At 40.3% G+C, this 17,959-nt stretch overlaps 1 protein-coding gene and 1 long non-coding RNA gene across 3 annotated transcripts in view; one reads left to right on the top strand and one right to left on the bottom strand.

Annotated features, from left to right (window-relative positions):
- Positions 1 to 17,959, top strand: part of LOC138855184 (uncharacterized) — a 180,992-nt gene that overhangs the window by 122,110 nt on the left and 40,923 nt on the right. For both annotated transcript variants that reach the window (XR_011394369.1, XR_011394368.1), the window contains exon 2: positions 9,183 to 9,263. This is a non-coding gene — a long non-coding RNA (uncharacterized lncRNA). The remainder of the gene's footprint in view (positions 1 to 9,182; positions 9,264 to 17,959) is intronic.
- Positions 12,668 to 15,483, bottom strand: LOC128704285 (E3 ubiquitin-protein ligase RNF12-B). Its single transcript, XM_053799421.2, has 2 exons — positions 15,344 to 15,483; positions 12,668 to 13,326 (listed from the first exon to the last, which is right to left on the bottom strand). The coding sequence occupies exons 1-2, from the start codon at positions 15,350 to 15,352 to the stop codon at positions 12,808 to 12,810; spliced, it is 528 nt and encodes a 175-aa protein (XP_053655396.1). The 5' UTR covers positions 15,353 to 15,483; the 3' UTR covers positions 12,668 to 12,807.

Genomic DNA, 17,959 nt, shown 5'->3' with positions numbered 1-17,959 from the left:
AGAGAGAGAGAGAGAGAGAGAGAGAGAGAGAGAGAGAGAGAGAGAGAGAGAAAGAGAGAGAGAGAGAGAGAGAGATATTACCCGTATTCATCAATATTTACTTCAGCTGCTCGGCAGAATTAGGTGATAAATTTTAATTCACACTATATAACATTAAGTGAGTTTTGCAGTTGACATCCTTTTTTGTGGTGAAATTGTTGAAGATTATTGTTGATGGTTTGGTCAAATACTTTTGCAGCTTGGGTTTTCATCATGCAAATTTTACGTTATTAAATGTGCTGTTGCACATAGTTAGGTTAGGTTATAATAAAGCAAAACAACGTAACCCAGCCTTACTTAACCAAGTATTTAACTGATAATCTAAGTTAGGTTAACTTAAGATCATTTTTATTCTATTTCATGGATACCAAGAAAAATTTCCCTTTTGATAAACACAGAATATAAATGTCCCTATAATGTTAAGGTTAAGTAATATTGGTCAGGAAACAGATATTATTTCCTGACGCGGGTTTTAGGTCACCTGACCGAGCTCTTCCACCGGCTTACCAATCCACCCCTTTAAACAATTATTATTATTATTATTATTATTATTATTATTATTATTATTATTATTATTATTATTATTATTATTATTATTATTGTTATTATTATTATTATTATTATTATTATTATTATTATTATTATTATTATTATTATTATTATTATTATTATTATTATTATTATTTTTATTATTATTATTATTATTATTATTATTTTTATTATTATTATTATTATTATTATTATTATTATTATTATTATTATTATTTTTATTATTATTATTATTATTATTATTATTATTATTTTTATTATTATTATTATTATTATTATTATTATTATTATTATTTTTATTATTATTATTATTATTATTATTATTATTATTTTTATTATTATTATTATTATTATTATTATTATTTTTATTATTATTATTATTATTATTATTATTATTATTATTATTATTATTATTATTATTATTATTACCTGCTGGGATTAAACCTGTGTAGATCATACAACGCCTGTGCAATGAGATTCAATCAGATTTGACCCCAACGTACGAGCCACGGGCGGGGATCGGCACTTTTTTTAGGTATCTGTCCCCCTTTCTTGAAGTCAGCCGGGTTTTTTGGCTAACCCCAAGTTTAAAGGGAAGGGAAAAATTTTTGGGCCCCGGCAAGGTGCCTTGGGCCCAAGGCCCCCCCTTTTTTTTAAAAAATTTTTTTAAATTGCCTACTTTTAGGGGGAACTGTGGGCAGATTTGGGAATTCCCTTCCCAAGATTTTCCAAGTGTAGATTATGATTTTTCCCCCTCCTGCGTTCCCAAGGTACAAGTAAAGGTTTCAAGCGTTCCCAGATTTAAAGGGTCGAAGAACTTATAGTGCAAAAGGATCTGTACATTTTCCCAGACCCGGGATTCATTCCTTTTGAATGGAGATTTTAAATGACAGGATTAGCCGAAGAACAAGGATTTAAAAAAGGACACATTTTCATCTCCTTTTGAAAGTTCTTTATCCACCCCATTTTTTTGCACGACCACTTTGTGACCCTTAAAGGGAGATCTCAGACTTACCCCCGGCCCCATTAGTTTTCTGCTCAGTATGGCGGAGCGAATCTTGCCCCCGAACTCCCCATTTTCATAAGAAAGTTTGGAATTTGTCCCTGAACATATATTGTTCCCCGGCCATTGGAAAATTTTTTTTTTAAATTTTTCTGGAGAAACCACGTCCTCAGCAGAGACACCCATGGGGACCCTATATCATCCGAAAAGGGATGATACGGTGCTTGGCGATATCTTTTTATGTCTGATATGAGGATAGGAATAAGAGGGGGGGCGAGTTAGCCCGGGGAACGGATCTTCACATGGCAGCCTCCGAAACCTGGCCCACTACCTTTGTGTTCGAGTTGGAGTTAAAATTCATTTCCCCTTTCCCAGTTTTCCTTTAACGTTTTTGGGCTTTCCCAGATCGCATTTGCAAATTTTTTGCAAAGTCTGTATATTACATCCTTCTGATTTTTTTCCGGACCAAGGCCAGCCAAGTGACAGAGTTGTGGGGGGCAGGACGATCCCCAACCCATGTTGCCCGGGTTTTTGGAGTTTTTGGGGAAATTTCAGGTGATTTCAACCTGTTTTAGCATTTTCAAAGATTTTATGATGACGTCAGAGCATTTCAAGTTCAGCAATGTTTTGCTGCCCCCTTTTGGAGTGGGGCTTTTCCTTTTTTTTGGGGACGGGAATTTCACCATGTGTTTTTATCCATGTATTGGGGCACGCGAGAGGGTTTTTCAGTTTTTAATAAAAAAAGATTTCCCACAGTCTGGGCCGGGGTTGAGTAGGGGGCAGGGTTGTAAAATTTTTTGAAATCATCGGGTTGGGTAATGGAAACCCAATAATTTATGGAGTTTTGGGGCTCATTCATGAAGAAACTTTTGGGGTCGTCGATCCTCAACCGATTAGTGGTTCCTAAACACAGAGTCGTACTGGGTTTCAATATTTCCTTTTTTTTCACTGTTTTCCCATCCTGTCTGAGAAAGGGCCCCGAATAGATATTTGCCTTTTTTTTGTTTTGAAAAGAAATTTTTAAATTTTCTTTCACTATAAGTTTAAAAGCTCCTCCCTCCTGGTTCCTAAGAGTTTTACGTTGATAGTTTCATTCCCCTGGTTGGCCTCCTTTTCGTGTATCAGATTTTCCCAGACTCCTGGGAGCTCAGGATTTTCTTTTCCCTGGGGGACATCTTTTTTTTCCAGTTTACTCCCCCTCTTCTTTTTTTTAGGAATATGCCTAGAAAGCCCTACCAGGGAAATTGATCCTTTCAAGGCACTTTGGGTCCCTGTCATTTAAACATCTTTAACAGTTTTGTTTAGGGAATGGTTTACCTGGTCCCAGTTATGTTCTTTTTGTTGAAGTTTTATTTTTGAAAAATTACAGGTACATGATTCTGGGGATCGGGCCCCTTTTGCATGTCGGGGCTTTGATTGGTTGTGATCGGAATTATTGTTTTTTATATTCTTATGTCTCTTATCAGGTCCCTTATTTGTAAGATGGTCCGTGTTTTCTAGTCTGTTTCCATATCTGCTGGCTTGGTGGGGTTTTTAGAGTTAGTGTTGTGTGTGGGCCTTTATCTGGCACCCTTCGGGGTTGTTTTAATAAATTATTTGCAATTTTTCCCTTTTTGTATGCCTTAGGTTTTAAATCACCCGAAGATGTTTGGGGGTGGAGTAAAAGTTTTCCCAAAAAAATAAAATTTTCGAGCTGTTCTAAAATTTTAGTTGCATCTTGGTTTGGGAAAACCCACAGTGGTTTTTTTTGATTTATTATAGAACTCAAACCCTTTGGGGTCACAACCCAGATAAACTTTAATACAAGCCAACCCCCTTTTTCCTCTGTTTTTGCCAAGGGGTTTTTCCCTTATCCATTTTCACTGTCAAAGTGATCTTTTTTTGTAGCCGGGAAAGGTGCAAAAATTGATTAGACTCCTAAAATCCCCTGATAAAAAGGGATTTTTTTGTTTGGGGGTGGCTTAAGGCCCGTATTTGAAAATGAACGAGGTTGTATTCTGTGTTTGTTTAGGTTTTTTTTGGATTTGTAGTTGAATTTTGGGGGGGTCATGGTGGCCCTGGCGCCTCCAGTCTAACAAGGCTCCCAAAGGGGGTGGACTATTTTTTTTATTTCCTTCCATTTTTTTTTTCGTCCCCCCACAAAAATCACCGGAGTTGGGTTGTCAGCTATTTTTTGTTTGTCTTGGGTTTTGGGCCCCCGGTCCTTTTAGATGGTATGGGGCATGATGTTTGAAAACTGCTTCTGGAGGACCGAGGAGTGGCACATTTTTGGGTGAAAGAAAGTACAGGAAGAAGAACGACACACTCCTTTAGACAGGAGGTCGCTACATTTTTTGGGATGGTCAAAGTTGCATGTCCCATTTTTTCCCCCTGTTATTCCATGCTTACAGATGCCCCAAGCATAATATTTGCACAAATTCACCTTTGGTTGAGAATTGTTGGGAGGTGTGTTGTCAATTTCTGCAGGTTCTGGGACTGCACTATAATCCTCAGTATCCAAGCCAGGGCCACCCCGTCCTGGATTCCATCTACTTTCCCCAGTAGAGGAAGAAGGAGACTCCTCTCCAACATCTGTACTGTGGGCCACGGTCTTGTGCAATGATGGTTGTATATTTACGGTTTTAGATGGTTGTATATTTACTGTTTTTGTGGTGGTTTTGGTAGTGTCCCTAGGAGAGTCTGGGCTGGCAGTAAGGCTGGGGGCTGGGTCTGGGTCAGCACTGGGGCTGGGGGCTGGGGCTGGGTCTGGGTCGGCGGCTGGGCCTGGGCCTGGGCCAGCACCAGCACATATATATATAGGTATATTTTGTCCAGTCATAAGCACTTTATAATATACAGTGTAAGTAGCTCTCAGCTGTTTACAATGACTGACTCTACAGTCATTCACAACACTCAGAATGACTGACTCTACAGTCATTCACAACACTCAGAATGACTGACTCTACAGTCATTCACAACACTCAGAATGACTGACTCTACAGTCATTCACAACACTCGGAATGACTGACTCTACAGTCATTCACAACACTCAGAATGACTGACTCTACAGTCATTCACAACACTCAGAATGACTGACTCTACAGTCATTCACAACACTCAGAATGACTGACTCTACAGTCATTCACAACACTCAGAATGACTGACTCTACAGTCATTCACAACACTCAGAATGACTGACTCTACAGTCATTCACAACACTCAGAATGACTGACTCTACAGTCATTCACAACACTCAGAATGACTGACTACAGTCATTCACAACACTCAGAATGACTGACTCTACAGTCATTCACAACACTCAGAATGACTGACTCTACAGTCATTCACAACACTCAGAATGACTGACTTTACAGTCATTCACAACACTCAGAATGACTGACTCTACAGTCATTCACAACACTCAGAATGACTGACTCTACAGTCATTCACAACACTCAGAATGACTGACTCTACAGTCATTCACAACACTCAGAATGACTGACTCTACAGTCATTCACAACACTCAAAATGACTGACTCTACAGTCATTCACAACACTCAGAATGACTGACTCTACAGTCATTCACAACACTCAGAATGACTGACTCTACAGTCATTCACAACACTCAGAATGACTGACTCTACAGTCATTCACAACACTCAGAATGACTGACTCTACAGTCATTCACAACACTCAGAATGACTGACTCTACAGTCATTCACAACACTCAGAATGACTGACTCTACAGTCATTCACAACACTCAGAATGACTGACTACAGTCATTCACAACACTCAGAATGACTGACTCTACAGTCATTCACAACACTCAGAATGACTGACTCTACAGTCATTCACAACACTCAGAATGACTGACTACAGTCATTCACAACACTCAGAATGACTGACTCTACAGTCATTCACAACACTCAGAATGACTGACTCTACAGTCATTCACAACACTCAAAATGACTGACTACAGTCATTCACAACACTCAGAATGACTGACTACAGTCATTCACAACACTCAGAATGACTGACTACAGTCATTCACAACACTCAGAATGACTGAGTACAGTCATTCACAACACTCAGAATGACTGACTACAGTCATTCACAACACTCAGAATGACTGAGTACAGTCATTCACAACACTCAGAATGACTGACTACAGTCATTCACAACACTCAGAATGACTGACTCTACAGTCATTCACAACACTCAGAATGACTGACTCTACAGTCATTCACAACACTCAGAATGACTGACTTTACAGTCATTCACAACACTCAGAATGACTGACTCTACAGTCATTCACAACACTCAGAATGACTGACTCTACAGTCATTCACAACACTCAGAATGACTGACTCTACAGTCATTCACAACACTCAGAATGACTGACTCTACAGTCATTCACAACACTCAGAATGACTGACTCTACAGTCATTCACAACACTCAGAATGACTGACTCTACAGTCATTCACAACACTCAGAATGACTGACTCTACAGTCATTCACAACACTCAGAATGACTGACTCTACAGTCATTCACAACACTCAGAATGACTGACTCTACAGTCATTCACAACACTCAGAATGACTGACTCTACAGTCATTCACAACACTCAGAATGACTGACTCTACAGTCATTCACAACACTCAGAATGACTGACTACAGTCATTCACAACACTCAGAATGACTGACTCTACAGTCATTCACAACACTCAGAATGACTGACTCTACAGTCATTCACAACACTCAGAATGACTGACTACAGTCATTCACAACACTCAGAATGACTGACTCTACAGTCATTCACAACACTCAGAATGACTGACTCTACAGTCATTCACAACACTCAGAATGACTGACTACAGTCATTCACAACACTCAGAATGACTGACTACAGTCATTCACAACACTCAGAATGACTGACTACAGTCATTCACAACACTCAGAATGACTGAGTACAGTCATTCACAACACTCAGAATGACTGACTACAGTCATTCACAACACTCAGAATGACTGAGTACAGTCATTCACAACACTCAGAATGACTGACTACAGTCATTCACAACACTCAGAATGACTGACTCTACAGTCATTCACAACACTCAGAATGACTGACTCTACAGTCATTCACAACACTCAGAATGACTGACTTTACAGTCATTCACAACACTCAGAATGACTGACTCTTCAGTCATTCACAACACTCAGAATGACTGACTCTACAGTCATTCACAACACTCAGAATGACTGACTCTACAGTCATTCACAACACTCAGAATGACTGACTCTACAGTCATTCACAACACTCAGAATGACTGACTCTACAGTCATTCACAACACTCAGAATGACTGACTCTACAGTCATTCACAACACTCAGAATGACTGACTCTACAGTCATTCACAACACTCAGAATGACTGACTCTACAGTCATTCACAACACTCAGAATGACTGACTCTACAGTCATTCACAACACTCAGAATGACTGACTCTACAGTCATTCACAACACTCAGAATGACTGACTCTACAGTCATTCACAACACTCAGAATGACTGACTACAGTCATTCACAACACTCAGAATGACTGACTCTACAGTCATTCACAACACTCAGAATGACTGACTCTACAGTCATTCACAACACTCAGAATGACTGACTACAGTCATTCACCACACTCAGAATGACTGACTACAGTCATTCACAACACTCAGAATGACTGACTACAGTCATTCACAACACTCAGAATGACTGAGTACAGTCATTCACAACACTCAGAATGACTGAGTACAGTCATTCACAACACTTAAAATGACTGAGTACAGTCATTCACAACACTCAGAATGACTGAGTACAGTCATTCACAACACTCAGAATGACTGAGTACAGTCATTCACAACACTCAGAATGACTGAGTACAGTCATTCACAACACTCAGAATGACTGAGTACAGTCATTCACAACACTCAGAATGACTGACTACAGTCATTCACAACACTCAGAATGACTGAGTACAGTCATTCACAACACTCAGAATGACTGACTACAGTCATTCACAACACTCAGAATGACTGAGTACAGTCATTCACAACACTCAGAATGACTGACTACAGTCATTCACAACACTCAGAATGACTGAGTACAGTCATTCACAACACTCAGAATGACTGAGTACAGTCATTCACAACACTCAGAATGACTGAGTACAGTCATTCACAACACTCAGAATGACTGACTACAGTCATTCACAACACTCAGAATGACTGACTACAGTCATTCACAACACTCAGAATGACTGACTACAGTCATTCACAACACTCAGAATGACTGACTACAGTCATTCACAACACTCAGAATGACTGAGTACAGTCATTCACAACACTCAGAATGACTGAGTACAGTCATTCACAACACTCAGAATGACTGAGTACAGTCATTCACAACCCTCAGAATGACTGACTACAGTCATTCACAACACTCAGAATGACTGACTACAGTCATTCACAACACTCAGAATGACTGACTACAGTCATTCACAACACTCACAACTAACAACAATAAAAGGCTGACCACGGTACATTTATCTTCTGTCTGGACAATATACATATATATATTTACCCAAGTTTTAGTGGCTCTCATTCCACTTGCTCTAAAAAAGGAAAAAAGAGCTGAAGCTCCACTCCCATCAAAGAGCTCGAAGAGCTGTTATGCAGCTATGAAAAGAAATATTCAGGATCTGGAAATGCATATTTGCAAGAGGCCCAGGAGCTGGAACTCAACCCCATCAAAGCAAAAATATTTTTATGCAGTAACATTCAGAAAATCAAGTTACATATAAGAAGAACATAAGAACATAAGAATGTAGGAACACTGCAGAAGGCCTACTGGCCCATACGAGGCATATTATTGCAGTAAAATTGGTATATGTGGAGTATAAATAGAGGGCATTCCGGGGGTCAACGCCCCCGATGCCCCATCCATGAGAAGGCCTTGCGGTGGATCAGGGCCTGATCAAAACGGTTGTTACCGCTGGTTCCACGCAAACTAATGTACGAACCACAGCCCGACTGGTCAGGTTCTGACTTTAACTGCCTGTCCAGCGCCTACTTGAAGACAGCCAGGGGTCTATTGGTAATCCTCCTTATGTATGCTGGGAGGCAGTTGAACAGTCTTGGGCCCCTGTTACTTATTGTGTTGTCCACAAGAATACTCATGACACCCCTGCTTTTCATTAGGGGGATGTTGCACCGCCTGTCTTTTGCTTTCGTAAGAAGTGATTTCGGTGTGTAGATTCGGGAGTAGTCCCTCTAGGATCTTCCAAATGTATATTATAAGAACATAAGAATGTAGGAACACTGCAGAAGGCCTACTGGCCCATACGAGGCAGGTCCTTATCAAAACGACATCTACCTAAAGCTACTCAAGAAATAACTCCCGTACCCCGTATCTTTCTCGCCTGCGTTCCAGGGAGTACAGGTAGAAGGCCGTCAACACACCGTAAAAGAAGATAGGTTTTTCATTATGGTTTAGACTCTACCTAGTTATATTCAGTTTATAATGCTCTAGTTGAAATAATTTTTCGCTTTTTTCCTCGCAGAATGGTTGAAGCAGACTTCATCTATTCAAAGATCTTACCAGGTATTATAAACATCTCTAAGTTCAACCACACAACACAAAGGTATGTTTACAATATTTTTCATTTTTTAATGCGTTAGGATCATATAAGAAAAACTATGGTATTTTGAAAAAACTGCAGTGTATGACTACAACAGGCAACACCTGGTCACAGTATCCCTGGAACAGTGCCACCTGGTCACAGTATGTCTACAACAGTAACATCTGGTCACAGTATGCCTGCACCAGTACCAGCTGGTCACAGTATGTTTACAGTAGTACCAGCTGGTCACAGTATGTTTACAGTAGTACCAGCTGGTCACAGTATGTTTGCAGTAGCACCATGGCAATATAAACACAAATGCAGTATAATGTGATCCTTTATTGACTACGTTTCGCCCACACAGTGGGCTTTTTCAAGTCACAAACAGAACTACCTGGGGTGGAAGGAAAGCGAGTATTTATAGTCCGGCTGAGGTCAGGTGAAGAATGCTGCATCTGATGATGTACCGAGTGGGGTTATAGAGTCTAAAAACTGGGGTAGCTTGGAAAGGAGATTGGATAAGTTTGTGAGCAGACCTTCTACAGTGTTCTTATGTGGGATAGCGATGAAGAAGTTTCTTGGCAAGTGGTTCAGCTATGTTATAGAAGCCACTATTCTGGTTGAAGTTGTCGGATGTAGAAATAAGTGATGATTCCAGGATTCTTCGGTATTGAGTGTTGTCTTCTGTGGCGATAAGTCTTGAGTTTCTGTAGTTTATCAAGTGGTTGTGTGAATTACGGTGTTGTACGCAGGCATTCCTTGTGTCGTCAGACCTGCTTGCGTATTGGTGTTCTGAAATACGTGTTTGGAGGTCCCTTGATGTTTCGCCCACGTATAACTTGTTGCAGTCATTACAAGGGATTATGTATACCCCTGCAGAGGATGGAGGCTTGTCCTGCCTACTACTGGTGATGTCCTTGATGGTCGTGGTTGTGGAGGTAGATACTTGGAATGATGTTTTGGCAAAGATGTTGGAAACATGTTTGGCAATGGAGTTGGTGGGAAGGACTATGTATCTCTTCTCGGCAGTGTCTTCTCTGGGTGTGTTGAAGATGTTTAATGCTCGCCGTCTGCAGTCTCTGATGAAGTGACGAGGATAGTGGAGTTTAGAAAATATTTGTTCAATTATAGTGCATTCTTCCTCAAGGAACTCGTTGCTGCAGATTCTGAGTGCACGCAGGAAGAAGCCTATAATTACACCACGTTTGGTTTTGGTGTCGTGGTGAGAGTAGAAGTGGAGAAGATCGTTTTGGTTGGTGGGTTTTCGATAGACTTTAAAACGAAGTTCGTGGTCAGCTTTGCAGAGCAGGACATCAAGGAAAGGAAGAGTGTTGTCGACTTCTTCTTCAAGTGTGAACTGGATTGAAGGCTCGACCTGGTTGAGCTTGTCTTGGAGAGCTTGAACGTTGAAGCGTTTAGGAGTTATGAGGAGAATGTCGTCAACATAACGGAGCCAGGTGACAGACGAAGGAATAATGGTGGAGAAACGTTCGGCTTCTAGATGTTCCATGTATAGGTTCGCCAGGACTCAATACAACAGGACAACACTCAATACCGAAGAATCCTGGAATCATCACTTATTTCTACATCCGACAACTTCAACCAGAATAGTGGCTTCTATAACATAGCTGAACCACTTGCCAAGAAACTTCTTCATCGCTATCCCACATAAGAACACTGTAGAAGGTCTGCTCACAAACTTATCCAATCTCCTTTCCAAGCTACCCAAGTTTTTAGACTCTATAACCCCACTCGGTACATCATCAGATGCAGCATTCTTCACCTGACCTCAGCCTGACTATAAATACTCGCTTTCCTTCCACCCCAGGTAGTTCTGTTTGTGACTTGAAAAAGCCCACTGTGTGGGCGAAACGTAGTCAATAAAGGATCACATTATACTGCATTTGTGTTTATATTGCCATTGTGTCGGTATTTTATACCATTTATTTCCGCAGTAGCACCAGTTGGTCACAGTATGTCTGCAACATTGCCAGCTGGTCACAGTATGTTTACAGTAGTACCATCTTGTTACAGTATGTTTACAGAAGTAGCAGCTGGTCACAGTATGTCTGCAACAGTACCAGTTGGTCACAGTATATTTACAGAAGTAGCAACTGGTCACAGTATGTTTACAGTAGTAACACTGGATCATACAACCATCACTTATTTCGTGGTCACATTAATATGTAGACTGCACGTTAATGCTGGTATTCTTACAGGAGCAGATTAAATATTAGCTCTGAGCTTCCCACGGCCACGTATGTCCTTGCATCATGAAACTCGCCCAGTCCCGCTTGGTACATGGTGTTGGTGGGATTGTATAGTCCAGTGATTAGAGCGTCGTGAACTTTGACTTGCTTCCCTCGGAGCAGGACATAGCACGGGATTGTTAATACCATCAATATATATATATATATATATATATATATATATATATATATATATATATATATATATATATATATATATATATATATATATATATATATATATATATATATATATATATATATATATATATATATATATATATATATATATATATTAGATCCATTTATAATTAATAGAATTTGGGAAGAATTTAATAATACACTGGACAAATAATAATTTTAAAAATTTTCTTGGGTAGAATAGTTTGTTGGTGGGTTGTGCAAAGGACCTGTCCAGTTGGGCTGGCGCGCGTCAGGTGTTTAACCGTTGTGGGATCTGATAGTGAGGTGTTGGCCAGACCCCTTATATACCTTCCTTGGATGCTTTACTTTCATAGTTCCTTGATAATGTGAGTAGTCACGAAAGCGCTTGGAATTTCTCTATTCTTTCAGATTGGTTCTTTTGCATATTCTGAAATCACCTGTTTACTGTGATCTTATTGCATATATATATATATATATATATATATATATATATATATATATATATATATATATATATATATATATATATATATATATATATATATATATATATATATATATATATATATATATATATATATATATATATATATATATATATATATATATATATATATATATATATATATATATATATATATATATATATATATATATATATATATATATATATATATATATATATATATATATATATATATATATATATATATATATATATATATATATATATATATATATATATATATATATATATATACACTGAGGACTTATACGACCACAAAAAGAAACAACTTATGTATCAAAAGTTTTATTATCTGTAAATCAAAAAAATAATAATAAATATAAATTAGTGAAGGATGAGTTGTACAGACACTGCCAGTGTCTGTACACTGTCAGTCAGTACATCAGTGTACAGACACTGCCAGTGTCTGTACACTGTCAGTCAGTACATCAGTGTACAGACACTGCCAGTGTCTGTACACTGTCAGTCAGTACATCAGTGTACAGACACTGCCAGTGTCTGTACACTGTCAGTCAGTACATCAGTGTACAGACACTGGCAGTGTCTGTACACTGTCAGTCAGTACATCAGTGTACAGACACTGGCAGTGTCTGTACACTGAGAGAATTCTCTGTTAGCTTTTTTTTTAGCCAAAGCGATGATGATGGTGATGGTGACCGTAAGGACGATAGTAATATCCGCCATAGCCACCATAGCCTCCATATCCGCCGTAACCTCCATAACCGCCATATCCGCCATAACCACCATAGCCTCCATATCCACCATATCCACCATAGCCTCCATAGCCTCCATATCCTCTATAACCACCATAGCCTCCCCAGCCATGTCGGTGGTAATGAGGATTAGCTTCAGCGTCAGGATCGGCCGTGGGGTCAGGCAGAGCGGCGGGGTCAGGCAGAGCCTCGGGGTCAGGTAAAGCCTCGGGGTCAGGCAGAGCCTCGGGGTCAGGCAGAGCCTCTGGATCAGGCAGAGCTTCGGGGTCAGGCAGAGCTTCGGGGTCAGGCAGAGCCTCGGGATAAGGCAAAGCATCCGGGTCAGGCAGGGCCACGGCGTAAGGCAGGGCCACAGCGTAAGGCAAGGCATCAGGGGTGGGCAGGCCCAGGGCCACCCCCAGCATCAGACACAGGGCCGCCGCTGCTAGTGTCTGGGGAGAAAGAAATTAAATTAGTGCCAACCGTGAGAGGTGTTCGTTACATCCCATAACACCAGCCCACTGTACCACAGTGATCAGAGAGACGGTACCACCGTGGCCTAGACGGTGCCCCGTGGCCTGGTGGCTAAAGCTCTCGCTTCACACGGCGAGCGTCCGAGTTTGATTCCCGGCGAGGGTAGAAATATTGGATGTGTTTCTTTACACCGCTTGTTTATGTTCACCCATTAGTAAAATTGGTACCTGGGTGTTAGTGGACTGGTGTGGGTCACATCCTGGTACAAAACTGACATAATTTTCCCGAAATGTTCAGCATAACAAGCGGGTTTCTATATAGTATTATGTCACTGATGTCAGGTATGGTCTGTATATCTTGTACATGTACTGGTAGAAATACAGATATCATTATCATCATATTATATCATCATTTATCCCATAACATCAGTTTATTGTGCCACAATGATCCGAGAGACGTAATCCTATATCCCGTAACACCTGCACACTCTACCACAATGCCCGTTGTCATAAGTGTGTGGCACTTTGTCACTCTGTAAATGGTCCAAGTCGGACCGAAACATCGTGGTAAGCTCCTCTCTCCTATGTGCGGGTTATTTGTGTATTGTTCCAGTCACGGTATTGTGGCTTTTTATGTTATTTAGAGTATACGTGAGAAGTGTCCTAGGCCCTCTTCTCTTTCTCGTATTCATAAATGACCTACCAAATGCTTCGCAATTACTCAAACCCACACTATTTGCAGATGACACTACATACGTCTTCTCTCACCCGAGCCCAGTCACGCTAGCCAATACTGTAAATACCGAATTACAGAAAATATCTACCTGGATGAGTACTTACAAACTTACACTAAACATTGACAAAACCTACTTCATTCAGTTTGGTAACAGAGCTACAGACGTCCCTCTTAACATAATGATAAACGGATCACCTATCACAAAACTCACAGAGGGAAAATTCTTAGGAATCCACCTTGATAATAGACTCAAATTTCAAACACATATACAACAAATTTCCAAAAAAAATTCAATGACCGTAGGCATACTATCGAAGAAACGGTACTATGTTCCACAGTCAGCCCTCCTGGCCCTATATCACTCACTTATTTACCCCTATCTCACCTATGGAATTTGTGCATGGGGCTCAACAACAATAAACCATCTCAGACCATTAATTACCCAACAAAAGGCTGCAGTCAGAATGATAACTAATTCCCACTACAGACAGCACACTCCACCATTATTCAAAACTCTAAACCTACTCACCATTCAAAACATCCATACTTATTACTGCACCTACTACATTCATAGAACACTTAATTCTGATATAAACCCTCCCCTCAAACGTCTCCTTACCAACCTCAACAGAACACATGACCATAACACATAAGGACATACGTCCTTTGAGACGCTTTAAGGGGCACTTATTGTTTCTCTCTACTTATGATGTCATGTTGTTCAAGCAGCTGTGGTATAAGACAGAATAGCGAGTGTTGGCTTTATGAAGCCGTGGTTAAGAGGCACGTAAGTTCCCTCGTCTTCTAATAACATGTTCATTTTTCCACTATAATCTACTTTGTCCATAGTTACTTTAGCATTTGCTTTGTCTGTTTCGTAAGGTGAAGTCCAAGATCTTTCCTTAATTCATGGTATAACTTAATTCATGGTATAACTTAACTGTCAGGGAACAGGACAAGTGTTGTATACAACACTTGTCCTGTTCCCTGACAAGAAACATGACAACTGACAGTTCCGGACTCTAAGAGGTTGAATCCTGTGCAGCAGTGATAAGCCTCCCGAGGTGGTTATTGACTTAGTTCATCAGAAGAGACATCTCCCGACAGGTCATAGTCATAGGATGATGAACCGTTACTTGTACACTCCTCACTGTAGGCAGTATTGCCAGAGTAGTGCTGGTTATTACCCTATACCACACAGGCAATGTTATACCACATACATTGTGAGTATATTCACCAATACAGAGGCAAATTACTTACTACTTTCATGATGATAGAGAAGGTGATAGTGAGATTACTGCTGACGGATCTCTAAGGCACGGAAGGAAGGCATCCTGGCTTATATACAGGACACTGTGTCGGGGGAGCTGGGGATGACGGGGTCCATGAACCTGACTTAGGATCTGAGTTGAATACTCAATAGTTGCTACACTCCAGGATCTTTTGTAGCGTTTATACTGGGATATTCTCCGCGTGTCAAGCAGTTTCTATTCCTCGTGTCTATTTGTATTTCATTACAGCTAGCAATACATTTCTCGCACTCTAAGTTAATTTGAGTAAAGAATGCCGTGCTGTCATCTTACAGCGTTGCGCAATTGTGGCATCATAGAGTTGCCGCCTCGTAACGGAAGACGAACCCACAACGATGCTAAAAGAAATCAGGGAATTCCTACTGCTATTTTAATTAATTTTATGAACTGTTCCATACGTTTCTCCAGTAACCTGATTACTGTCTTACTTCCGCATAGTTGGTTAACGGAGAGAACAAGTTCACTATTTCTTATTTCTTCATAAATGAAGCAAGTTAATTATGTGTAAGGCACGAGTATATCCACAAAAAAATCTAAGAATTATATCTTGATTACATATCATTTAAGAGCTAACCGAAGGTGGCTTGTTATCTAAGACTCTAAGGAAGCAGAATAACGGAGGATCGAGACTTCAAGCAGTCTGAGATGCATAACCCTCGCGGGTTAATAAGAACATAAGAACGAAGGAACACTGCAGAAGGCCTACTGGCCTACTGGCAGGTCCAAGTCTCCTACCGGCTTAAGCCAATGCACCCAACCTAGTCAGGTCAGGTCACATTGACTTAAGGGAGGAACACGGCAACCGACCTGGTAGCACAAGCTTATCAGGTCCAACTCACACCCACCCACATCCACTCATGTATTTATCCAACCTATTTTTAAAGCTACACAACGTTCTGGCCTCTATAACTGTACTTGGGAGTTTGTTCCACTCATCCACAACTCTATTACCAAACCAGTACTTTCCTATATCCTTCCTGAATCTGAATTTTTCCAACTTAAAACCATTGCTGCGAGTCCTGTCTAGGCTAGATATTTTCAGCACATTATTTACATCCCCTTTATTTATTCCTGTCTTCCATTTATACACCTCAATCATATCCCCCCTAATTCTACGTCTTTCTAGAGAGTGCAGGTTCAAGGCCCTCAGTCTATCCTCATAGGGAAGGTTTCTGATACATGGGATCAACTTTGTCATCCTCCTTTGTACATTTTCCGGAGCATTTATATCCATTCTGTAATACGGTGACCAAAACTGTGCAGCATAATCTAAATGAGGTCTAACCAAGGATATATAGAGTTGAAGAACAACCTGAGGACTCCTATTATTTATGCTTCTTGATATGAAGCCAAGGATTCTATTAGCTTTATTGCGAACACTTAAGAACATAAGAACATAAGAACGAAGGAACACTGCAGAAGGCCTACTGGCCCATGCGAGGCAGGTCCAAGTCTCCTACCGGCTTAAGCCAATGCACCCAACCTAGTCAGGTCAGGTCACATTGACTTAAGGGAGGAACACGGCAACCGACCTGTTAGCACAAGCTATCAGGTCTAACTCACACCCACCCACATCTACTCATGTATTTATCCAACCTATTTTTAAAGCTACACAACGTTCTGGCCTCTATAACGGTACTTGGGAGTTTGTTCCACTCATCCACAACTCTATTACCAAACCAGTACTTTCCTATATCCTTCCTGAATCTGAATTTTTCCAACTTAAAACCATTGCTGCGAGTCCTGTCTAGGCTAGATATTTTCAGCACACTATTTACATCCCCTTTATTTATTCCTGTCTTCCATTTATACACCTCAATCATATCCCCCCTAATTCTACGTCTTTCTAGAGAGTGCAGTTTCAGGGCCCTTAGTCTATCCTCATAGGGAAGGTTTCTGATACATGGGATCATCTTTGTCATCCTCCTTTGTACATTTTCCAGAGAATTTATATCCATTCTGTAATACGGTGACCAAAACTGTGCAGCATAATCTAAATGAGGCCTAACCAAGGATGTATAGAGTTGAAGAACAACCTGAGGACTCCTATTATTTATGCTTCTTGATATGAAGCCAAGGATTCTATTAGCTTTATTGCGAACACTTATGCACTGTTGTCTTGGTTTCAGATTACTGCTAACCAGAACTCCTAAATCTTTTTCGCAATCCGTAATATTAAGATCTACATTATTTAGTTTATGTGGCATGGTTATTGTCCTGTCCAACATTTAGAACTTTGCATTTGTCTATATTAAACTGCATCTGCCACCTCTCCGACCACTGCATCAGTCTACTCAAATCTTCCTGGAGTGCTCTAATGTCCTCGTCAGAATGAATTCGACGGCCTATTTTGGTGTCATCGGCAAACTTGCTGATGTCGCTCTTTATGCCCTCATCAATGTCGTTTATGTAGATTGTGAACAGCAGGGGGCCCAACACTGACCCCTGTGGAACACCGCTCGTGACTCTTCCCCACTCCGATTTCTCCCCATTTATGCAAACTCTCTGCTGCCTATTTGTCAACCATGCCTCTATCCAAGAAAAAATTTCTATTCCATGTGCCTTA

The sequence above is a fragment of the Cherax quadricarinatus genome, chromosome 84 (genome assembly GCF_038502225.1).
Source record: "Cherax quadricarinatus isolate ZL_2023a chromosome 84, ASM3850222v1, whole genome shotgun sequence".
In the NCBI taxonomy this organism is placed as follows: Eukaryota; Metazoa; Arthropoda; class Malacostraca; order Decapoda; family Parastacidae; genus Cherax; species Cherax quadricarinatus.
This window is presented reverse-complemented; position numbering and strand designations above follow the sequence as displayed.